This window comes from Canis lupus, chromosome 26, assembly GCF_003254725.2.
Source record: "Canis lupus dingo isolate Sandy chromosome 26, ASM325472v2, whole genome shotgun sequence".
In the NCBI taxonomy this organism is placed as follows: domain Eukaryota; kingdom Metazoa; phylum Chordata; class Mammalia; order Carnivora; family Canidae; genus Canis; species Canis lupus.
In genome coordinates this window covers 6,673,040-6,698,527 of record NC_064268.1, presented here as the reverse complement: position 1 = coordinate 6,698,527, position 25,488 = coordinate 6,673,040, and the positions used below count along the sequence as shown (strand labels likewise).

Sequence of the window (25,488 nt, the reverse complement as noted above, 5' to 3'; positions counted from 1 at the left end):
TGCCATATATGAGAATATGCTTTTCTCCATCCTGGGTATATTTTCGTGTGTGTGTGCACGCACACACACATTTAAATACCTGCCTAAGTAATAGTTTTTTGTTTGGTTTGGTTTTAAATGATGCTTTTGGAGGCAGCTGGGTGGCTTAGTCCGTTGAACATCTGCCTCTTGATTTGAGGTCAGGTCACTGTCTCAGGGTCATGAGATCCAAGCCCCATGTCCAGCTTTGAGCTCAGTAGGGAGTCTGCTTGAGATTCTCTCCCTCTGCCCCTTTCCTGACACATTTGCATGCCCTCTCTCCTTCTCTCTCAAATAAAAAAATCTTTTAAAATGATGCTTTTGTTCAAATTTGTATTTTTTTTTACTCATTGGTGAGGCTGAACATTTTTCATCTTTTTTGCCCAATTTTACCTTTTTCACTTATGAATCATAAGTAAGAATTCTCAAGTTCCTTTTTCTGTCACTGGTCTCCTTACCGAACAGAAACAGCTTTAACATGTATGAATAAAATCTACTGCCTTTTGGGATGCTTCGGTGGCTCAGCGGATGAGTATCTGCCTTTGGCTTAGGGCATGATCCCAGAGTCTCAGGATCAAGTCCCACTTCGGGCTTCCTACATGGAGCCTGCTCCTCTCTCTCTCTGCCTATCTCTCTACCTCTGTGTGTGCGTCTCTCATGAATAAATAAATAAATCATAAAAAAGAATCTACTGCCTTTTAAGTTAAGAGCTTACAACCATTACATAAAAAATATTAAACAAATGTATCAGATAAATTTAGAATCTGAATATCCAGAAGTTTTCCTTCTGTCTTCCCAATAAGGAAGAAGAGCTTCATGTGTTGAGTCTTATACTGAGTAGACTTTTTTTAAAGATTTTATTTATTTATTCATGAGAGACACAGAAATAAAGGCAGAGACATAGGCAGAGAGAGAAGCAGGCTCCATGCAGGGAGCCCAATGTGGGACTCGATCCTGGGACTCTAGGATTATGCATTGGGCCGAAGGCAGGCAACCGCTGAGCCACCCAGGCATCCCAAGAGACTTACAGTCTTAAGGAGAAGTTAGGCATATAGGCCCTAGGAAAAGACCGCTGCTGTTTCCTTTGCATTTTTTTTCCTTCTGCTATCACAGACCAATCTGAAAATGAACTTTTCCTGAAATTAAAGCACTGAAAGGCCAAAACACGCAGTGATATAAGAGACCTATCCTTGCTATTATGCTTAAAATGTTACAAAAAGGGCAGCCCGGGTGGCTCAGCGGTTTAGTGCTGCCTTCAGCCTACAGCATGATCCTGGAGACCCAGGATCAAATCCCAAGTCAGGCTCCCTGCATGGAGCCTGTTTCTCCCCTTTGTATCTCTCTCTCTCTCATGAATAAATAAATAAAATCTTTAAATTAACTAATTAATTAAATGTTACAAAAAGTGATTTTGCAAGTCCCATGGTTTCGTGTATTTTATTTCTCTCTGAAAAGCAACTAAAAGAAATGTACATGACCCGCTTCACCTGCACCATCTCCTGCTCAGTAATGGAATCACATTTCTCTTTTTAACCTCTACAGCGATTCCAGGTGCAAAGCACAACTGTTTCACATATTTACTAAACGGAAAGGAACTGAGAAATAAATTAGATATTGGGGAGGAAAAAATGAATACAAAAAGGAACATTTTAATGTGAGAGGATTAATTTAATGTAAAATCTGTTTGAAGGCATATCGCATAGTGGCATGAACGTCTTTTTCAAGGGTATAAAGGTAAAAATCACTTTTTACCCCCGAAAGCCAGCATGCCATTCTAAAATATATTATAGGGGCACCTGGGTGGCTCAGTGGTTGGCTGTCTGCCTTTGGCTCAGAGCGTGATCCCGGGGTCCTGGGATCAAGTCCTGCACCATGTCCCCCACAGGGAGCCTGCTTCTCCCTCTGCCTATGTCTCTACCTCTGTGTGTCTCTCATGAATAATTAAATAAAGTCTTAAATCACCAAACACTTCCTAAAAGGTTAACCGTTTTGCCCAATTGCTTCAGGATGCCTAAATTAACATCATCTTAGAAAAATGGTGCACTAGCCAGCGTCACAACGCTAATCCAGATTCAAGCTAAGACTTTTCACCTGATTCAATCTCGTCTGCAAAGTGATCCGTCCTCCGGTAGAAGGCATTCGACTCAAAGCTGCCTCAATCTATTAACACAAAAAAAATTAAATGAAAACAGAAGAATTCTGATTCATGGCAGGGAAGTCTGCAACAGAATGGAAAGGACAGGCTTCAGCCTAGTATTCTCTTGTCCAGCTTGCCCTCATATAAGTTCCCTTCATCCTAACCAGCAAGGCCAGCTCAGCTCTGGTTTGCTATCCACAGTAACTTCCTGAGATGGCTGGCCTCAATAATTCCCTTCTGACTATTCCTCAGACACAAGCATTAAGGTCAGAAAAAAGTTTAAGTTTTTGTTTGTTTTTACCTGGTCTTTTTCTTTTGTAAGTTCATCAAAAAACCGCTCCGTTTCAGCTAGGGTCCTAATTTTTGCTGTATACTCAAAATCATTACCATGTGGTGCTACTGATGCAGGCTTACACTGTTCATAGCTAACTGATTTATTCTTCTCCCAGGCTGATCGCACAGACACTTTCTTCACTCCATTTGGCAACAGTTCGGGAGAAGAGCTATGATTAACATGGATGTCGGTGGCTGTTTCTGAATATTTTTTTTCTGTCGAGAGAAAAGAAATTTCTTTTTTTTTTAAATCAATTTTCCTAATAGATCATATACATGACTATCTAAATTATCTAACTTCACTTTCTGGAAAGGGCTGCCACATACCAAAAAAATGGAATGGAAAGAGACACAACAATCATATTTACTCAGTGCTTTTTCTCCACAGAATTCTACAAGCTTTGCCCTCAGTTTAACAATATGTATAACTTCCCTAAATGAAGGTGTGTAAACTTAAATGAACTATAAATAAACTTGAAGAAAAAAAAGTTAAATGCTAAACACTTGTCTAGTGGACACAAACCCACACCAATGGAGAAGAGCTAGCATGTCACAGGGCCTGCCCAAGTGGGTCACATGCATTCTCTTGTAACTTTATTCTAAACTTAAAAAGATAAATGAGAAAAAAGAGGGCAGCCCAGGTGGCTCGGCAGTTTAGTGCCGCCTTTGGCCCAGGGCGTGATCCTGGAGACCCGGGATCGAGTCTGACATCGTGCTCCCTGCTTGGAGCCTGCTTCTCCCTCTGCCTATGTCTCTGGTCTCTCTCTCTCTCTCTCTCTCTCTCTCTCTCTGTCTCTCACAAATAAATAAATAAATCTTTAAAAAAAAAAAGAAAAAAAAAATCACCTAACGCCTAAGTTGCACAGAAATTACAGAATATAAGAGAAAAACTGAACAGTATGGCCCCAGTAAGTAGTAACATTAACATTGCTTGTCAGTGAGAACATTGACACATAATATGAGCATCACGAATGCTTATTTTAGAGGTCCTTGGGCAGAAATTATTTAAGTGCAGGATATTAAAATATTTAGGACCTTGAAAAGATACCTGAAATTCACAAAAAGAATGACTATACCCATAACTAATAATTTTTTTTAGGAAAAAGATACCTTCCAAGTCATCTAGAGGAAGAAACTGGAGTTGTTTCCTTGGATTGGTACGTTGTAATGCAGACACAGGAACAGTATCTAAATCATCCAAAAGTATATCAAATCTATTGAACGAAGCAAGTTGCTTGTGAGAAAAAAATGTTAATTGATTTTCCCTATCTCCACTAGAAAGATGAGCTGGCATCCATTTAATTCACATATTCACGTATTAAAAAAAAAAAAAGCTGGTCATATAATTTTCTAAAACTGAACTTTATATTTCCTAACACAAAATTACATTTACATATTGGAGACTTGAAACATTTATCCACACAGTAGCTCTTTCAATCTTTTTAACAACCTTATAAAATAGGAGGGAAGTACTATCCCTTTTTATAGAAGGGGAAACTGAGGTTCAATGTGCTTAAGTCATTTCTCAAGAGCCTGAGGGAGCCAGGTTACCAGCTCTCACACTGCAGGTGTCCAAGGCTTCCCATGGCAGCTTGCACTGCAGACCTGCTTCAGAGAGAGAACAATTTTTTCAGGCACCCAGGGAAACTTACGTGTACTGACAGGGCCATACCAGGACAGCCCACTTTCTTGTACAAATGGCTCAAAAATTTCCCTGTATCATAAACCTTTTTCAGGAAAAAAAACAATTACCATTCTATACCCAAAAGCTGGAGGGACTCTGAGGCAGTTTTTAAATTCAGGGGTAGCAGTTTACATAGTTTAAAAACTGTTTTCATGTATTATAGTACTTTATTTTCAGTATGACATTCATTTAAATGATTTAAATCCATAGGGTTCCCACTGGCAACTGAAAAATCAGTGATAGCTACAGGCATAAGCAGACACTTAAAAGAAAAAAAATCAATAATAAAATATTTTATTCTACTATTTTAGAGAACTTACCGAGTTGGACTGCTTTCATTTTTGCTCAGTAGATGACTAAATCCTGGGGACAAATTTTCTTTAGGAGATCGCTTTGGACTATAAGCCACAGTCACTGGTGTTAACATAATCTCTCTTTTTGCTACAGAAGAAAACAAAGAGGAAATATTCTTTTTTTCCTACATAATACATTATATTGCAGAACATACTTCCTTTTACAGTACTTTTTGGTAACTTTAATGGAATTCAATTTCATTGTAAAACTTTTTGAAAGATAAACAAAAGCATCCAAAATAAAAATAATTCATAATCCCAACACCTAGAGGGAACCACCGTCAACATTTTAGTGTTTCAGACTGCTGTGTCAGCACTCGAGACTCAAAACTGGTTTTTCAGGATTTTAGAAACTGACTGGAAATAAGATGGAAACACCAGTGCACATTCCTGTAACACAGGTACATACAAATATCTTCAGCCGTTCTGAAAATGGAAATCAAGAAAACAGAAACCTAATGCTTAACCTTTAAAACCATAGCTATAACTGCCTAAAGAAATTGAAGGTAAATATATAAAAAGCAACATCTTTTTCAGGCTAGCCTCATTTGTTTGAACTAATATTTACTTAGATAGTCGTCAATAATCTCAAAAACTGTGAAGTGGTGTAAGCTGCAAAAAAAATTTTGCTGGACACACACACACACACACACACACACACAAAATCTCATTGTAATATTTTTTAAGATTTAATTTTTAAATTAAATCTTAAAATTTCTTCACCTGTAGTCATAGTATCTGTGCAATCAGGTGATATACTATTATTAAATAAGATCCTATTTAGGGACCCTGGGGCTCAGAGTAGTCTCTAGTAGGTGTTAGAGAGAAAACATGAGGCGTGTGCACACAGCTTGGATGCCCCTCCTTTCAGCCAGGGAGATCTATACATCTAACTCTTACTTGGAGTGTTCGATTTACGAGTTGGGAGATCTATACATCTAACTCTTACTTGGAGTGTTCGATTTACGAGTTGAAGGTGGTAAAGATGATGATCTCTGTGAAGCAGAGTTAAATCTCTTCTGTCTTTGGGCGCATTTCTCTGGAGACCGATTTGCATTGATTGATGTTTCAGTTTGCCGAGGATTCACTAATTCTGTAACAGACAAATTGTTAAAAAGTAAACAGAAAAAACCTACCTTTGATTACCTGCCTCTATTAACAGATGATTATACCAAGCAAGCAATACCCAGTATCCAGGTAAGAATGATTATTGCAAATACATAAGGATGAAAAAATGTTTGAAGAAAATATGGGAGCTTATAAAGAATTCATTCTGGCTATCTGTTGACAATTGCCATGCAAGGTGATTTTTCACAAGAGATTATTTTTAGAAAGCAAGTCACTAATTTATTTACTAAGAGATACCGCCTTGGAGATGCAATACCCAAGATGCTAACATTGTAATCAGCAGGCCCCATCAAGTGAGCACAGGAGGGCAAGAAGATGCAAATACTTACTGACTTGCACTTGCGAGAAAGACAGTATTAAAGATACTTCTTGGGCAGCCCCGGTGGCTTAGCGGTTTGGCGCCGCCTGCAGCCCAGGGTGTGATCCTCGGGACCCGGGATCAAGTCCTATGTTGGGCTCGGAGCCTGCATGGAGCCTGCTTCTCTGCCTGTGTCTCTGCCTCTCTCTCTCTCTCTGTTTCTCATGAATAAATAAATAAAATTTAAAAAAATAAAATAAAGCTACTTCTTGGGGCCTCTGTGCCAGCACCCCAATCTTGGGGCTGGCTCAGTTGGAAGAGCATGTGACTCTTGATCTTGGGGTTCTAATTTGGAGCCCCATGCTGAGTAGAGAGATTACTTTAAAAAAATCGTTTTTAAATCTTAAAAAAAGGGATCCCTGGGTGGCGCAGCGGTTTGGCGCCTGCCTTTGGCCCAGGGCGCGATCCTGGAGACCGGGGATCGAATCCCACGTCGGGCTCCCGGTGCATGGAGCCTGCTTCTCCCTCTGCCTGTGTCTCTGCCTCTCTCTCTCTGTGTGTGACTATCATAAATTAAAAAAAAAAAAATTAAATCTTAAAAAAAAGATATTTCTTGTCCTGTGAGATGCTCAGTAACCAAGAAAGGGACAGTAGAAAACATTACATCTCACTTTATGAATACCAAATGTCTGTCATAACTTTCCAATGTGAGACAAGACAAACTCATGTAGAAATTTTCCAAATATTTTTAAGAATGCTGCATAAATCTTTACTAATCAGAAGTAATATGTAGTCTGCTTTGTATAAAAGATACATGTTATGTCATGACTGATAAATTACAAGCTAGAGGACTTAATAAGGAAGGTGATAAAACTGGGGGCAAAGAGGAAGGTATCTATAATCTATTATCTCTATATCAAACAAAGGAAAAATGCTTACTATTTGAGGTGTCCTCTTTCTCTGTCTGTGTGCCCCAATTTTTAAATATTTTTCCTTCATCAAGTTCTTTTAAAGCTTTCATGATTGGTGTATCTGAAGTCTCTATTTGTTTTTTTTTCAGTAAGCTTCTTGGTGAACTTCCAGGTGAAGAATCCTTTTCCGGAGGAGAATGATACCTTAAATAATAATTGTAAGACACACTGTGCTATGAAGTGAGTATTTCTGTCCCCCTGAAAACCTCGTATGTTGAAGCCCCAATCCTCAGTGGATGGTGTTAGCAGGTTTCAGCCTTGGGGAGGTGACTAGATTTAGATGAGATCATTAGTGCCCTTATAAAAAGAAGAGATCCAAGAACACTGTCTGCACACATTCACCAAGGGAAGACCATATAACCAGGAAGAGGGCTCTCACCAAGAACCCTTGGTGAGAGCCCTCACCTGTGGGCTCTGTGCCAGCACCCCAATCTTGGACTCTCAGCATGCAGACCTGCAGGAAGAAATGTTTCTTACTCAAGCTGCCCAGTCTATGGTGATTTAATACAGCAGCCTGAGCTAATACAGAATTCACCAGCTTTGTTAGGGGAATAACATGAGAGCTAACAAATACACTCCACAATGAGGATGTATTCTTTACAATGAAATAAACTAAAATTGAACCTGCAGGTAATAGACCAGTACTTCTCAATTCTCTTCACATCCTTGCACATACAGAAATACTGTAATTTTGTGGTGCTCTAGAGTAATAGTTGCTTGGGCTGTCCAGAGGGTAAGAGGATCAACAAACACCTTATCCTGATAGTCCATGCACAGCACACCACTGTGTTGGGAACACAGGGCAGGGGACGCTCTGCATAGTCTTTAAAAGGAAAGTATCCTACACCCATTAGCTTTTTAAAGTAAAATAAAAATCTGGTCCTCAAAAGTAAGACATTGAGGCAACAGAGAAGGCTCTTTAGACCTTCCTGAACATTTAAAACCAACTGAAATGTAAATGAAACCATTAAGAAATCCTAAATACGACCTTTGACAAAGCTACCTTACCCAGTAGTGCAGGTTTCCACCAGCTGGTTATCCATTCTATCATTCTGGGTATCCAAAGGCTGGCCAGTAAAGATAGAATACTCTGCTCCTGGTATCAGCCACTTGCGTCTGCTGACGTCAGAGGTGGCCAGTGTGCTAGGACAATGAGAAATGATCTAAGGCATTATGGGCTCATACTTCAGGTCAGGCCCAACACATACAGAAAACAACCTGCTTTGAAACGTTATATACACATCTGTACAGTAATTCTAAAACTGCATAAAACAACCTTATTTTAGATACATGAATTCTATCTTGTGGTTTTCAGATCCAACCAAACTGTTATTTTAGGTTTCTGTTACTTTGGCATATTTCTGCATCTCAGTCAAGGTATCCTTGTATCTACACAGCTCTGAATACCCCCAACTAACTTCCTATGCTTCATCCTCAATCCACAGCTCAGGCTAAGGAGGTGCAGCAAGAGTGCCCTTCTCATTCTTCCCAGACCAGCACTGCCCAGGAGAATTTTCTGTGAAAAAAGAAACTTCTTTAAAAAAAAAAAAAAAAAAAAAAAAAAAGAAACTTCTTCTATCTGTACAACAATACAATAGCCATGAGTCACATACTGCTATTGAACGCTTGAACTGCGGCTAGTGAAATGAAGAACCAAATTTTAAATGTTATTTAATTTTAATTAATTTAAATTTAATAGCTGCCCATAATGACTGGCACTAGTATATTAAGTAGTACAGTTCTAGGCTAGTACTTCCCCCATCTTATGGAAACCATGCCCAACTGAGACTCATACATCCTGCAAGAACCAGGCATTCAGCAGACATTAGAACGGTTCCCACTTTCTCCAGCCCTCCTAACTTCAGTGTCCACACAGAGGAGCTACCCTGGACCTCTCTCCAACAACTGGGCTCTACTCGCCTGCTTACTCACCTCCTCCACCAGAGAATACTCACTGGACTTCATCATCACCAGAGAACATACCCTCTTAAGAAATCACAACTCCAAAGATTCTTCTGGCTCAGGTGCTCAAGTATCATCAAGGCACTGTGACCCCAAGGCCTGTGATCCCTGGCCTGACCATTTTCTTCCTCTTCTCTCTCTCTTTTTTTTTAAGATTTTATTTATTTTTTTGAGACAGAAAGTGAGCAAGTGAGGGAGAGAGAGCATGAGTTGGGGGTGAGGCAGAAGGAGAAGCAGACTCCCCACTGAACAGGTTGACGTGGAGCTTAATCCTAGGACCCAGAGTTCATGACCTGAGCTAAAGGCAGATGCTTAACAGACTGAGCCACCCAGGCTCCCCTGGCCTCACCATTTTCTACATATCAATCCCTCTTCTAGCTTGACCAGTTCCCTCTACCTACTCTGTGGTGCACACTTACTGCCTTGACCCCCTTTCCAGCACTCACCTTCCATTACACCCATCCGGCAGCAGAGACCTAAGCCTGGAGGAACATAGTGGTCTCACTCCTGAATGTCTACAATCCTATACTTGGGCTTTGCTGGAAGCGAGCCACCCAACCGTGTAGCCCGTGTTAACATTACAGAGTCACTATCACCATCTCAATAGACACCTAACACTGGCAGACAACATACCTTTCTGTAATCAACGAGCTCTGGTTCTCCAACAGGACTCCCTTACACCTTCTCTGCTCTCTCAAACTCTCACCCAGCCCTGCCGGTCAGCTGATAACCTCACATCACACTTGAGAGGGAAAAAAGAAACCAGGAGACAACAGGTGTCTTCCTCTCTCTGCTCCCTTCCACAGCCAAACTTCTTACAACTTCCCTTCCTCATCTTCAACTCCCAGTCACTCCCTTTTTCCCTCGATTTTTAATTAAGAAACATCCCAAACATTCTTAGAAAATTACAAAGACTACTACAAGCACTCACAAGTACTTAATTTTAACAAATGCTAGTATCTTACCAGATTTGTTTTCAATAGTAAGAGAAAAGATTATGTACATATGGCTGTTTGTATTTTTTAAATTATGTCCATGTAACACACACAACCTTTTAATGCTATTGTTTCTATTCAACATGTTTCAGATTTCACCACATTAACACAGACAGGTGTATCATTTTAGTCATTTACCCACAGTACAAATATGCCACACACTACTGATCCTTTCTCCTGATCGTGGATGTTTAGTTTCTAATTTATCACCTTCCAACAATGCTACAATTAACAGGTGTAGGAATTCCTTTGAGGTAAACATCCAGAATCAGAACTGGAATTTGGGGTGCACACATTGTCAGGCTTACAGGATATTGTCAAATCATGCTCCAGATGAATGAGTTTATCAATTTTCAGCCCAACCAGTAGTTTGAGAGTCCTATTTCTTCACAACTTTCCCAAATTTTACAAAGATTAGAGCCGGAGTCTGGCCTGACCTGTCTGAGGGTGTGAGTGGTATCCCATGCTTGTTTTAATTTTCATTTTTCTGATTACTAGTAAAAGGAATATTCTTTCAATTCTATTAGCCATATAGAGAATTCTTTTTTTGTGAATCGTTTGTTCATTTTATTTTATCATTTTTCTGTTGAGGAGACCTTTTTCTTATTGACTTATAGTTCTTTATATCCTAGATACTAATCCCTTATTGATTCCTGTTCATTTAAAATATAAAATATTTCAAGCATGCAGACATACAGATCATACTCATGCACCAACCATCTGCTTATACAACTTTGTTTGCTCTGTTTCTTTTTTTTTTTTTTAAAGATTTTATTTATTTATTCATGAGAGAGACAAACACACAGAGAGAAGCAGAAACACAGGCAGAGGGAGAAGCAGGCTCCATGCAGGAAGCCCGATGCGGGACTTGATCCCAGGACCCCAGGACCATGCCCTGGGCCGATGGCAGGTGCTAAACCGCTGAGCCACGCAGGGATCCCCTGTTTGCTTTATTTCAATAAACAATAGAATATTAACAGGTACAATTCAAGTCCCCTGTGTACCTCTCCAATATCACTCCTCTGATATCATTACCCTAGTGTAAGTGCTAAGGTACCACTTTCACTAAATTTGTATTCAGCATTCCACACATGTTGTTATGTATGAACCTATAAAATATGTTCTGCATGCCAAAGTCAATATAAATAGTATCCTACTTCTCCTGCAACTGGTTTTATTGTTTCAAGTTGCTTTTAAAACAAAAAAAATTTATGGGGGATCCCTGGGTACCTCAGCAGCTTGGCGCCTGCCTTTGGCCCAGGGTGCAATCCTGGAGTCCCGGGATCGAGTTCCACGTCGGGCTCCCGGCATGGAGCCTGCTTCTCCCTCTGCCTGTGTCTCTGCCTCTCTCTTTCTGTATGTCTATTATAAATAAATAAAATCTTTAAAAAAATTTTTTTTTATTTATTTGAGAGAGAGAGAGATCACGCCACACGTGAGGGGGGAGAAGGGCAGAGGAATGAGGAGAAGCAGACTCTCCACTGAGCAGGGAGCCCGACATAGGACTCAATCCCTGAGATCATGACCTGAGCAGAAGGCAAATGCTTAACCGACTGAGCCACCCAGGTACCCCATGTTGTTCCAAATTATGTTCTTAAGCTTAAACCACATTGGGGCGTCTGAGCTGACACAGTTAAGCATCTGACTCTTGGCTTCAACTCAGGTTGTGATCTCATGGTTGTGAGACCAAGCCCCACATTGGGCTCCACATTCAGAATGGAGTCTACTTGAGAGTCTCTCTCCCTCTCCATCTTGCCCCCCCACTCATGTTCACTTTTTCTCTAAAATAAATAAATAAATATTAAAAAGAAAGATTAAATCACGTGAACAATCAACTTCAGTGGCTGGCAAATTTTCCCCATAAAGCATCAGATAATAAATAGGTTTTTTGTTTTGTTTTAATAAATAGGTTTTTATAGGCCAGATGGTTCTCTGTTGCAAGTACTCAAACTTGCTGTTATGCAAAACAGCCAGCTAATAGGTAAATGAATAAACTTTATTTTTGGACACTGAAATTTAAACTTCATATAATTTTCACATATATGAAATACTATTCTCTGATTTTTCCCAAACATTTAAAAATACAAAAACCATTCCTTGCTCATAGGCCCTACAAAAACAGGCAATAGGCTGGATTTGGGGCTGGGGGCTGTGCTCATCAATTCCTGATCTAATGTATGCACTATGACACTATATAGCATCATTCATAAATATAACACAATATATTAGTTTTTTTTAAAGATTTTATTTATTGGGGGATCCCTGGGTGGCTCAGCGGTTTAGCACCTGCTTTTGAGATCAAAGGTCTCTGCCTTGCTCTTGCTCTGTGTCTCTCATGAATAAATAAATATAATCTTAAAAAGAAAAAAAAAAGATGTTATTTATCCATGAGAGACACAAAGAGAGAGAGGCAGAGACACAGGCAGAGGGAGAGGCAGGCTCCATGCAGGGAGCCCGATGCGGGACTCGATCCCGAGAGTTCAGGATCATGCCCTGGGCGGAAGGCAGGCACTAAACTGAGCCACCCAGGGATCCCCAGTATCACAATAGATTAAATGTTCCAGCTGTTAGACATATAGGTTGCTTTCACTCACTCTATACAACATTCTCAATGGATGTTCACATTTGCTCCTTCATGCAAACCATTCTCCAGGCCATCAAGCCCTAGCTGGCATACGTAAGGGTCGCCAGTCCCCTCATCTGCTCTCTCAGCAGCGTCCACACCACTGGCCACCACTAGGGTTCCTCCTAGCACACTGGCAACTCTTTCTCAGGTTCCTGTGCCTAATCCTTCTGCCCCCAACATCAAGACATCAGGGCTCTTCAGAGCTTCATCCCACACAACCTATCATATATCCACCATACACCTATCATATATCCCACACTCAAGCACTACAAAATGATAATTCTAAAATTTCTAACTCTAGCCTAAGACCTTATTTCTGAGCTCCAAATGTAAATTTATAATCACCTGCCTGATTCCCACTTGGAATTCGTATGAATCTCAAACTAAAATATTTGAAATGGAAATTCCAATCTTTATATCCCATGGTCTACTCTTCTCAATTCTTCCCTAGTTCAATATACGGCACCCTGAGTTGCTCAAGACAGAAACCAAGATGTTATGGGACACCTTCTTTTCTTCTCTTTTTTTTTTTTTTTTTAAGATTTTATTTATTCATTCATGAGAGAAAGAGAGAGAGGCAGAGACACAGGCAGAGGGAGAAGCAGGCTCCATGCAGGGAGCCCAACATGGGACTCGATCCCAGGGCTCCAGGATCATGCCCTGGGTTGAAGGTGGCGCTAAACCACTGAGCCACCCAGGCTGCCCCCTTTCTTCTCTTCTTAACCAAGTTCTGCAGATTCTACCTCTGGAATCTCTTTCAGACCCTTCTAATCTGTCCATTTCTATGGCCACCACCCAGCAAACACCATCTCTCCTAACACTACAATTGCCTAGTTAGTGTGCCTGCTTCTCCTTTTCCTCTTCATCTCCTCCCCATGGCAGGTGCATTAAAAAAATAGAAATCAGGGGTGCCTGGATGGCTCAGTCAGGTAAGCATCCAACTCTTGATTTCAGCTCAGGTCATTATCTCAGGGTCACAAGATTGTGCCCCGCATTGGGCTTTGCACTGAGCATGGAGCCTGCTTAAGATTATCTCACTCTTTCTGTCCCTCCCATCCCGTTCACACTCTCACTCTCTCTATAAAAAGGAAGAAAAAAGAAAAAAAGAAATTAGATGACCTAATCTTATCACATAAAACCTTTCAAAGGCTTCCCAAAAGATTTAGGAGTAAAATCCAAACTCCTGACTATGGCTTAGAAAGTGATATATGACCATCCATGATTTCACCTGGAGCTACTTTACCCCTTGCTGGCGATATTCAGTCACACAAGCTTCCTCCAGGTTCTTTAAACATGTTAAGCCTTTTCCTACTTAAGGACATAATAAAGCTCATTTCTCTGCCTGAACATCTCCTTCCCTCATGCCTCCCCCACCAACACATCACAGGGCTTACCTCCTTGCTTACAAGTTACCTCCACAGAAAGGCCTTCCCTGACCCCAATTTCATCCCACTCTTGTTCTCTCTCAAATGTTCAATTTCAGTAACTTATGAAATTTTTTTCTTTAAATAATTCACTATGTTCTAACTTAAGGTTAATGAACAAAGATCTAGAGAAAGTTTCTCATTTGACAATTATGACTTAGAAAGGTTACAATTTAACAATCTTTCTGATACACATCAGTATTATGACCTTATGATCTACTCATTTAATATACTTTATAAAATCATAGTAAAAACTAATACAAAAAACCCTACTCTATAAATGTATCAAGATAATGCTCTGAGATTATAGCAAAGCTAATTTTGAATAACTAAAAAAACTAAAATGAAAAATCCATACAACCTAATGAAGATTTGTCTTCATAGGTCTGCTCATTAACATACAAATAGGGGCACCTGGGTGGCTTAGTAGGTTAAGTCATTGCCTTTGACTCAGGTCATGACCCAGAGTCCTGGGATCAAGCCCTGTGTAGGGAATCCCTGCTCAGGAGGGAGCCTGCTTCTCCCTCTCTCCCTGTTCATGTTCTCTCTCTCTCAAATAAATAAAATCTTAAAAAAAAAAAAAAAAAAAGGAATATTATTTCTGAAATTTAGGGGCTACAAGACCTTCTGAGATATTCTAGCCCAATGTCCTCGTTTTTACAGATACTAACACTGAACTCCAAAAAAATTAAGTGATTTGCCTAAGGTCACACAGCTGGGTAGAGTCAACAAAGAAAACATTTCAGGTCTCTTTACCCCAATCTGATTCTATTTCCGCCTTTTGGCAAATGCTTCTGCATGAGAGTTTTTATGATATCTAATAATTAGATGGTTTTTTTTTGTTTTTTTTTAAGTAAGCTCTACATCCCTCGTGGCGCTCTAACTCACCACCCCAAGATCAAGAGTCTCATGCTCCACTGACTGAGCCAGCCAGGCGCCCCATAATTAGATGCTTTTACATATATAAGTTCTATAATGACACTTAACTCTGACTCCTTATGACTTAAACAATAAAAGGGTGCACCTATTTCTAGCTTTATGGAGATTAAACAAAATAACTTACTTGGCATGTGAGGATCTCATGGGAGTTTTAGAATTATGGCGAAGACTTAACATATTTTCATGCTCCACTTGCTTGACCTGAGCTTCAAGTTTTGAAATTATTCTAATTCAAAAGGAATGAGATAAATTAAGTACACAATAAATTTAGAATAGCTTAACTACAAATTACTTATCTAACAGACCCTCCTAGAAAAGGAGTGACAAAAGAACTGCTGGTTGGTAAACCTGCTTTCATAATAAAATGCCCCAATAATCGATAAAAAGCTGAACAAATTGGAACATATACTGAAAGGCAAATACATTAAACTCTACAAAGAAGCATTCCATATACTACAACTGAAGGAAAAGGAAACAACAAATGGACTAGTCAAGTTAAAAAAAAAAAGTACAAATCTGACTACAGACCAAAACATGTGGTATAAATAAATTTAAAAAATAAAATAAATACAAGTATTCAAATAAACTGCAATTCTACCATGTTTAATTCTAAATATGGTAGATAATGTTTTCACAAAAAAGGGAGATATATAAATATTTAATATAAGAGCCAGTAAAGACTTCCTAATTTTTAAGACACAGAGGCTAAACTATCCTGAACAGCTATCTAGAGGCAGCTTACCTCATCTGTGCTATGCACAGAATAAAAGCCTATTTTCAAGTTTACCCACAGAAACTAAGACTCTGGCCAATTAATTGTTTTGAGGTTAGCTGGCATTCTTTCTGTTTTTTAGACTTTGCATATGTCTTTGTCTCATCTTTTAAACTCAAATTCTTGCCTACCCTGCTGCAAGGAAGGTTTGAGAACAGCTCTAACAGGCTGACACTTTATGCCAATCTCATAAGGAAGCTATCACAGAAAATGCATCACAGAAAAGATCTGAGCAGATAAGAAGGCCAGTGTTCACACTCTCCCCAGTGGGAAGTCCTGAGGAGTGCAATAAAATTGCCAAATAAGGACACATCTCCAAATACAAATACAGAAACATGCTCTAAAGCCAATTAGAAGTATTCAACCATTTGCATAGGGACCATTTATGACTCTGTTTTTATCTAAGTAAATCAAATCATGAATATAGTCCCCAAACCAGGTTTTTAAAAAAGTAGATGATCATAAAGTTGGTGTGAATGCTGTTTTCTTTTGGGAGCACAAATATAATTCGGTAGACTAGACTGCTTCTTAAAATTCTTTTTTTTTTTTTTTGATTTTCAATGGTTTAGTATCATTTAGATTTTGCTATGCTGACAAAACACAGAACATCTCAGGAAATGCACACTTCTCAATACAACCACCAAAATAATCATTTAAAAATCTTCTTTGGCTAAAATCAAATGTATTTCCAGGTCAGGGGAAGATTAGCATAAAATATGATCTCTAAGTGCCTAAAAATCCTCAAGAAAAATTTTCTGTTCATTGCGTTCAGTATGGACACATACTTAAATGCTAAAAGGAGGCGTAATTACCTTATTAGTAAGATAATACATTTTACCTTTTCAAGTCAGAAATCTGAGTATGTGCATCAAGCAATTTGTTCTCAGTTGTATTTAATGTATCCTATGAAAATAAAGGAAAAACCTTAATAACTGAAATATTCAGGATGTATTCTTTTAAAATACACAATATGAAACAAATCAAAGGCCACACCAGGGGCAGCCCCCATGAATTAGTGGTTTAGCACCGCCTTCAGCCCAGGGCGTGATCCTGGGGACCTGGGATCAAGTCCCATGTCAGGCTCCCCGCATGGAGCCTGATTCTCCCTCTGCCTGTGTCTCTGCCCACCCCACTGTGTCTCTAATAAATAAATAAAATCTTAAAAAAAAGAAAAAAGGCCACACCAGAGAGCTACACAGAAAATTATGCAGATACTCAGCAAATATAGCATTAACCACGGGAGAGAGTACATAATTCAAGGGGAAAGAATGAGAGCAAAACACTGATTTATACAAACAGCCATACATACATCCTTGTCAAATAGGTACAGCCTATTGTGCCTTGCTCGATTACAAGCAATCCAGTGTTAAAACGGACATGTTTTAGCCACAACTTGCCTAAAACTTTAGTAAATGGCAAAACAGATACCTGGCCAGTGAGATGTGAGATGTGCTGATTGACTCCTGAGACCCCAGCATACACACATGCCCACCCACTTGCCCAGCTGTGCAGGCCTGTATGCTGTGAACAACCACAACCTTGAATTTTTTTTTTTTAACACGACCTTGAATTTTATACAACAGAAATACTTTGGACACCACCTACAGCATTACTGTGGGGTTTCACTGAATTCAAATATGTAGTTCCCAAACTTTCATTAAAAAAATCACACATAATCAATAAACTCAACCCCACAAAAAGCAAATGCTTAAAAAAAACTTTATAAAAAAAACTTTATATTTAAATATTATTTAGTAATTTTTTGCATCAGTATCATACCTTATACTCTTCCAAAAATTTCATCTCAACTCATCTCAAATAGCCATTCAATATTTGTTAACACATCCAAAAATTTAAGACTTAAGTGGGCAAATGTTTGAAAAGAAAAATACTGATAGAGAAGTGAGTGATCTAACTCAAGCAGCTGGATGGGGATGGAGGATCAGAAGAACAGAGGGGTATAAATAGCACAGGTCAGCCCTCTTCATTTCCAACCCAGTGTTTCTGCCCCTCCATGAAGCTCAGAACATGAATCATTATTACCTTTACTCTTTCATGTTCTTTTCCAAGGGATTCATATTCTCCTAAGAGCTATAAGGAAAAACAAAGAAATGTACCACAAAATTAAACATTATAATGTCAACTCAGAGACCGTCTATAAAATAGCTGCCTGTACTCTTCAAAAATTCTAAGGTCTTGAAATAGGTTAACACTGTTCCAGATTGAAGGCGACTAAAGAGGTAAAAAGAATGTAAGCCATGAATGTAAGGCATGACCTTAGGTTGGATCCTGGACTGGAAAAAAAGTGCTATAAAATTATAATTTGGATGTGAATTGCATATTTGATTTCTTTATTTGATTTGTTCTGTGACTATACATGGAAGACCCTTGCTTAGGAAATACATACCAAAAGATAGGGGTAAAGGGGCATAACATCTACAACTTACTCTCAAATGCTTCAAGAAAAAAAAAACACACGTGTGAACATACATATATGGGAGGTGACAAAGCAAATATGGCAAAATGTTAACAACTGTGATCCTAGGTAGAAGGAATAGGATCGTTCTTGCAGGTTTTCTCTCAGTTTGAATTTGTTTCAAAATAAAGACAAAAACTATTATCAATTAAGACCTTTTGGGCAGCCCCAGTGGTACAGAGTTTAGTGCCGCCTGCAGCCCAGGGCGTGATCCTGGAGACCCTAGATCGAGTCCCACGTCAGGCTCTCTGCTTGGAGCCTGCTTCTCCCTCTGCCTGTGTCTCTGCCTCTTTCTCTCTCTCTCTGTCTCTATGAATAAATAAAATCTTAAAAAAAAAAAAACCCTTTAAGTAAGCAGTATTTTAAAAGATTAAAGTTTACATTCTTTCTTGTATACTTCTTTTTGATAAATTAGTTCCACAGAGTAAAGGCACAATTCTAAGTCTAATATAATTAGGTAATTTATTTTAAAATACAAAAAAAATAAAAAAATAAAAAATAAAATACATATATGTGAGACTTCTTATTAAAGATTTAAGGGATCCCTGGGTGGCGCAGCGGTTTGGCGCCTGCCTTTGGCCCAGGGCGCGATACTGGAGACCCGGGATCGAATCCCACGTCGGGCTCCCGGTGCATGGAGCCTGCTTCTCCCTCTGCCTGTGTCTCTGCCTCTCTCTCTCTCTCTCTCTCTGTGTGTGACTATCATTAAATAAATAAAAATTTAAAAAAAAAATAAAGATTTAAGACAGATTCAGGGCAGCCCGGTGGCTCAGGGGTTTAGCACTTGTCTTTGGCCCAGGGCCTGATCCTGGAGACCTGGGATCGAGTCTCGTGTCGGGCTCCCTGCATGGAGCCTGCTTCTCCCTCTGCCTGTGTGTCTTTGCCTCTCTCTCTCTCTCTCTCTCTCTCTGTCTCTCTCATGAATAAATAAATAAAATCTTTAAAAAAAAAAAAAAAGACAGATTCAAAGAATTTTCTTTTTATCCCAAGATCCCACTAAATTAACAATGAGGCAGAGATAAATCAAGAGGTAAGCACAACAGAGATCTCAATAAAGATATAACAAGGCAGAGGAGGCTATAAGCTTCAGTGCCTACATCAGGCCTGAATACAGGATGCTAATGGTAAGCAGGCTGGTATCTTCGTAACCCTGAGAGGCTCAGCACTTGAATCTTAGGTCCAGTAGTAAATAGATAGGGTAGAAGGACAGGCTGACCAAAGGGAGCTGGTTAAAGGTCCTTAAGTTGAGTGGTTAGAGCCCGGACAGCAGTGGGCTGCCCAGCCAGGCAACAGGACACTGGGAATGTGAATGAGAGACAAATGCAACTCTGGAAACCCACGTATAACAGGTGAGGGAAGCAAATGGATAAGGAACGATAACTAAGGAAAGTTCAAAAATAAATAAATAAAATTGGCTCCCTATCCCCAGCCACCAGAGCTTGACTGTAAAGTCCCAAAGGAGAGACTGGAAGACTCTTCCTTGGGAAAACCAAACAATCCAAGAAAAAAAACAAAAACAAAAACTTCTACATAACCACATCTGGAGGTTCCCTAGCCAAACAGCTGGTCCGTCACTCTACAATCGCTTTTAAGTAAAGGCTACCAGAAAATAGGTCCCATTTGTACACGCAGGCTCTCCAAATGGCTTTTGACTGCCTGCCACTTAAATGTGAGTCTATAGGAAAAGAACCAACGTTAAAAAAAAAAGCAAACATACTCAATATGAACCTGACTTCAAGCTGAAAGGTTAACTCAGAAGAAATAAGAAGAAGAAATAATAAATCAAAACTAAAGAGAGTATTAAAAGAAAGCTCTTATTCTCAGAGAAATTAGTGATATATTCATAAAACAAAACCAGAAAGCAATGAAAACCTAGCAATTAGAGAGCAAGGAACAGCTATTAGAATAACTAAAAATGAGACAGAAAATAAATATAATACTAAAACAAGTAGATAGAAAACAAAGAAGCCATGATAGAAACTAAACCATACGTAAGTCTTTGAAAATCAACCCATGCAACAACATCTACTGATGAAAGTTCCAAAGAAAGAACAGAAAAGGCAGGAAGGAAATCAGCAGAAAAATAACATTAGCAAGTCTGTAGAACCAAAGGACACTGGTTTCCAGATTGGAAGAATCTACACCTCCAACAATGAATGAAAAAAAGACCTATATCAAGGCACATTGTTGGGGATCCCTGGGTGGCTCAGCAGTTTAGCGCCTGCCCAAATTTGGCCCAGGGCATGATCCTGGAGTCCCGGGATCGAGTCCTGCGTAGGGCTCATGGCATGGAGCCTGCTTCTCCCTCCTCCTGTGTCTCTGCCTCTCTCTCTCTCTCTAGGTCTATCATAAATAAATAAATAATAAATAAATAAATCTTTTATTAAAAAAAAGGCACATTGTTAGGGAATTTAAGGACACCATGGATTAAAAAAAAAAAAAAAAAAAAAAAAAGCTAAAACTTCCAGAAGGAGCTTTGAACTCATTCTTAAGGAACAAGAAACGCATTTACTAAATGCAATGTGCGATTCTTGTAGTCTGAATTAAAAAGCAAAAACCAAAACATCTACAACGGACATTATCTAGACAACTAGAGTAATCTGAATATAGACTGTATATTAGATACTAGTATACATCAGTATTAAATTTAAATTGTGGGAACGATGTTGAGATTATGTAGGATAAGGTCCTTATTCTCAGGAGACACCTACTGAAGTACTGAGGAGTAAAATCTCACAGTATCTATAATTTACTCCCAAATTGTTCAGCCAAAGGAAAAAATTTATATGTTGTGAAAACCTAAAGCAAATGTGGTAAAATATTCACAACTGGTGAACTAGACAAGGAATATACAGAAGTTTTCATCATACCATTTGTACAATTTTTCTGTAGGCTTGAAGCTTTCAAAATAAGAAAAATGGGGGAAAAGAAGAAAAAAGTCACAGGACTGGGACAAGGAGAGAAAGGGAGAATCATCAGGCATATTCTCATAGCAACATAAAAGAATGGAACAAAATCCTTAAAATCTTTAAAAATCTGTTGGGAAGAAAATATACCCCAGAATTCTATACTCTTAGTCAAATGATGTGTGAAAGACCTAAACCTTCATTCATGAGAATTATGGATAATGTTAAAAAATCAAGATATAGGAGTACTTGGCTGGCTCAGCTGGAAGAGCATGTGACAAGGTACCCCTGCTTTGTTTTAAGTAATCTCTTCCTCCAAAGTGGGGCTTGAACTTACAACCCTGATATCAAGAATCACATTCTCCACCAATTAAGTCAGCCAGGCACTCCAAAAGCAGAGTAGCTGTTTGTTTGTTTTTTTAAATAAAATGTGATAAGCCAACAGTAATATTTACATGAAATAAAACAGGGTGAAAAATTGGCAAAAATAATTTTTAAGAGACAAAAAAAGTTAAGGAAGCACTATATCAAAAATCAAAACTCATTATAAAATGCTAGTAATTAAGATGATAAATTCAGGGACAAATAAACAAACCAATGAAACAGACAAGGGAGCCCCGAAACAGACTCACCTAGGAAAGATATATAACAAAAGTGGCATTAAAAGTCGGTATTGGGAAGGGGCACCTGGGTAGCTCGGTTGGTTAGGCATCTGCCTTTGGCTCAGGTCATGATCCTGGGGTCCTGGGATCAAGCCCTGCATCAGGCTCTCTGCTCAGTGCAGAGCCTGCTTCTCTCCCTATTCCCCTTGATCATCCTCTCTCTCTCTCTCTCTCTCTCTCTCCCCCTCTCTCAAATAAATAAATAAAACCTTAAAAAAAAAAAAAGTCAGTAGGGAAAGAGATACTCTATTAAAAAAAGGTGCTGTCAGGGGCACCTAGCTGGCTCAGTTGGTGGAGTATATGGTTCTCGACGATGGGGTTATGAGTTCAGGTCCAACACCGGGTATAGAGATTGCTTAAATAAATGAGCTTTAAAAAAAAACTGATGCTAAAACAACAACAACAACAACAACAACAACAACCTGATGCTATGATAATTGGCTAAGCATTTGAAAAAACAATCAAGTTCAGTATCTATCTCACACCACATATAAGAGGCAATCTGTGGTCGTAAGACCTAATTGTATAAAGCAAGGCTATATAATTTTAGAAGGCAATATGTAAGAGATTAATTTTCTGATTCTTGAGTAGGAAAAGATTTTGTAAAACAAGACATAAAAGAGGGCAGCCCGGGTGGCTTGGCGGTTTAGCGCTGCCTCTGTGTCTCTCATGAATAAATAAATAAAACCTTTAAAAAAAAACAAACAAGACTATATTTTGGACATTAAAATATGAAACTTGTACCCTATAAAAGAGAACACCAGATGAAATGCAAATCAAGCAAAGAGAAGTGAACTGCAATACATATTAACCACTTCACATCAATCAGACAGCAAAAATTAAGAGGTCTGGTCTGACAATACCAAGCATTGGAAATAATTTAGAAAACAAGAATTCTCATACATTACTGGTGGGAAAATGAACTGGCACAACCATTTCAGAGAGCAATTTAGCAATACCTAATGAAGATGACAGTGCTCATATTCTGTGTCCCAGCCACTGCACTCATAGGAACACAGGCTCATGTGACAGACTAAATCCCAAAATGGGAGCAGCAATTTGTGCTCACATAGGGTCTTCCAGAATCTTGCCACACTCCCATCAAGAGGTGGTATCTCAAAAAAAAAAAAAAAAAAAAAAAAAGAAGTGATATCTCTTTTTTCTTCCCTTAAACCTGGGCAGTCTTTGAGATTATGTAACAAATGTAATATGACAGAAATGACGCTGAATGATTTCCAGGGTTGGGTCAAAAAAAGGCAGTATAGCTGTCAGAACACTCTTTCAGGACACTGATCCATGGCATTCAGGCATCATGCCTCAAAGAAGCCAAACTAACCCAAATGGAGAAGGAATGCAGCCTTAGTCGATAGCCACCATCAACAACCAGCCCCCAGCCTTTGATTTTCTAGCCGAGGTCCTAAATGTTGCATAGCAGACACAAGCTGTCCTGCTGTGTCCAGTCTAAGTTCTGAGACTAATGAGTCCATAAGCAGAATATGTCCAGTTTTGGGGTCATCTGTGTTGAGACTCTGGTAACTAGAACAATATCCTAGAGGTACCTGCACAGGTCTGTGTAAGGAGACCTGTTTAGGAATGTTCATGGCACTGTTGCTCTTAATGGCAATAAAAAGAAACTGGCAACAGGAAAATAGATAATTGGGGAAGATTCACAGAGTGGAGTACTACACAAGGATGAGAACAAATGAAATTGTGCTAATGTATCTGCTTGAATAAATCTTACCAATGAAAAAAGTTGTAGAATAGTAAATTCAGTGTGACAGCATTTATAAAAAGCTCCACAACATGTCAAACAAGGGAACACCTGGGTGGCTCAGTGGTTGAATGTCTGCCTTTTGGCTCATGTCGTGATCCCAGGGTCCTGGGATTGGAGCCTGCCTCTCCTTATGTCTGCCTCTCTCTGTGTCTCTCATGAATAAATAAGATCTTAAAAAAAAATGCCAAACAACACTGATTAAGCATACATACACATGTAATGGTATAAAAACACAGCCATGGGAAGACATTCACACTGTTCAGATTAGTCACTCCCTGGAAGGCAGGGATGATCAGAAATGGGGCATTGGGGAGGCAGTTGAATAGAAACTGCATATATCAACATGGTAAATCTTAGAAACAATGCTGCGAAGAAACAGGTTGCAGGAGGGGCAGCTGGCCAGCTCACTGATAGAGCCTAAAACTCTTGATCTTGCAGTCATGAGTTTAATGCTCATGTTGGACATGAACCTACTTAAGAAAAAAAAAACAAGTTGCAGGAAAATAGTGGTGCAATACAATTCATATATAATTTAAGGACACATCAAATGTTACTATGTATTGTTTTCAGCCACATGCATGTGGAGCAAAAGTAGAAATGCATGGAGAAAACCAAGAGTATATTCAGCATAGCAGGTAGGAGAGAAAGGAATAGTAGGGGATATTTCAAGTGCTTTTACACACGGTGGCATGTGTTTGTTCTGTATATTACTCTGTATACTTTTCCCTATGCTTAAAATATTTGATACGATAAAAGCAAAGGAAGAAAGTGTTATAAGTGGCAACATTAATGGCAACATTAATATAATTTCAGCTCAAGGGATCCCTGGGTGGCGCAGCGGTTTGGCGTCTGCCTTTGGCCCAGGGTGCGGTCCTGGAGACCCGGGATCGAGTCCCACATCGGGCTCCCGGTGCATGGAGCCTGCTTCTCCCTCTGCCTGTGTCTCTGCCTCTCTCTCTCTCTCTCTGTGACTATCATAAACAAATAAAAATTAAAAAAAAATAATAATAATAATAATTTCAGCTCAAAACAGCATTACAGGGACATCTGGGCGGCTCAGTGGTTAAGCATCTGCCTTTGTCTTAGGATGTGATTCCAGGGTCCCAGGATTGAATCCTGCATCAGGCTCCCCAGAGGAAGCCTGCTTCTCCCTCTGCCTATGTCTCTGCCTATCTCTCTGTCTCTCTCATGAATAAATACATAAAATCTTAAGATCCAAACAATGGTATCCCAGTGGCAATGAACATACCCAGTGCTAGATCTTCATTTCTAAATATCATTTTCCACTTAAAGGAACCAGGGCTCCTTGGAAAAAATGACTAATTTAGGGCTGGGATTGGTAAAGTACAAGATGAGCCTGGAATACCTTGCTACAGAATGTTTAAAGAATGACAAGAACATGTCCAAAGGATACAGGAGTCACCTGGCATGGCCAAAACTAGGACAATGCAAGCATCGAAATAATAATGGCAGCAAAAAGAACTTTAACTCACTGAACAAAATAAGAATTCATGAGTCCACACTGATATAAATAAACAGAGCAGAGAACTCCTCCTTTCCTTAATATGTAGAAGGAGTAATAGAAGAACCACCATTTGGCAACCACAACAGTAATCCCTTGTTTCAGGAAAGACTCTTTAGTGGATGGTACAGCTAGTGGGTAAAAGTTGATGAGAAGAAGGTGATTTACAAAGTCCTGAAATATCCCCTAATACTTAATAATTCCAAATGGGGAGACAGAACTTTACAGTGGAGAAACTTGGCAGACACTACCTTAGCCAAGAGATCAGAGTCAATATCACAAAGCTGGCATGTGCCTCCTGATAAGAGGTGCTAAGAAGGCCTCAGCTTCTTTCTACAGTATTTCTGTGCATTCCAAGAATCTGAATCTGACTCTGCAAAACACAGACCCAAACTGAAGAATGCTCTACAACAGTGCTGTCCAACAGAACTTTCTGCAATGCCGGAAGTGTTCTCTATATCTGCACCGACCGAAGGGACAGCCACAGCCACATGGAACCACTGAAAGA

General features: G+C 39.3%; 1 protein-coding gene across 21 annotated transcripts in view; it reads right to left on the bottom strand.

The window, feature by feature from the left end:
- MPHOSPH9 (M-phase phosphoprotein 9) overlaps positions 1-25,488 on the bottom strand; it is a 71,642-nt gene that overhangs the window by 5,603 nt on the left and 40,551 nt on the right. For 17 of the 21 annotated variants that reach the window (XM_049101547.1, XM_049101551.1, XM_025473704.3 and 14 more), the window contains 10 exons: positions 17,684-17,731; positions 16,479-16,543; positions 14,993-15,094; positions 7,931-8,065; positions 6,891-7,066; positions 5,475-5,618; positions 4,493-4,613; positions 3,599-3,702; positions 2,457-2,704; positions 2,110-2,178 (listed from right to left, as the gene is read on the bottom strand). In XM_049101547.1, coding sequence (XP_048957504.1) covers positions 2,110-2,178; positions 2,457-2,704; positions 3,599-3,702; positions 4,493-4,613; positions 5,475-5,618; positions 6,891-7,066; positions 7,931-8,065; positions 14,993-15,094; positions 16,479-16,543; positions 17,684-17,731 — 1,212 coding nt within the window. Of the gene's footprint in view, positions 1-2,109; positions 2,179-2,456; positions 2,705-3,598; positions 3,703-4,492; positions 4,614-5,474; positions 5,619-6,890; positions 7,067-7,930; positions 8,066-14,992; positions 15,095-16,478; positions 16,544-17,683; positions 17,732-25,488 lie in introns of those variants that run through there. The other 4 variants (XM_049101550.1, XM_049101560.1, XM_049101552.1 and 1 more) reach the window with 3 other exon arrangements.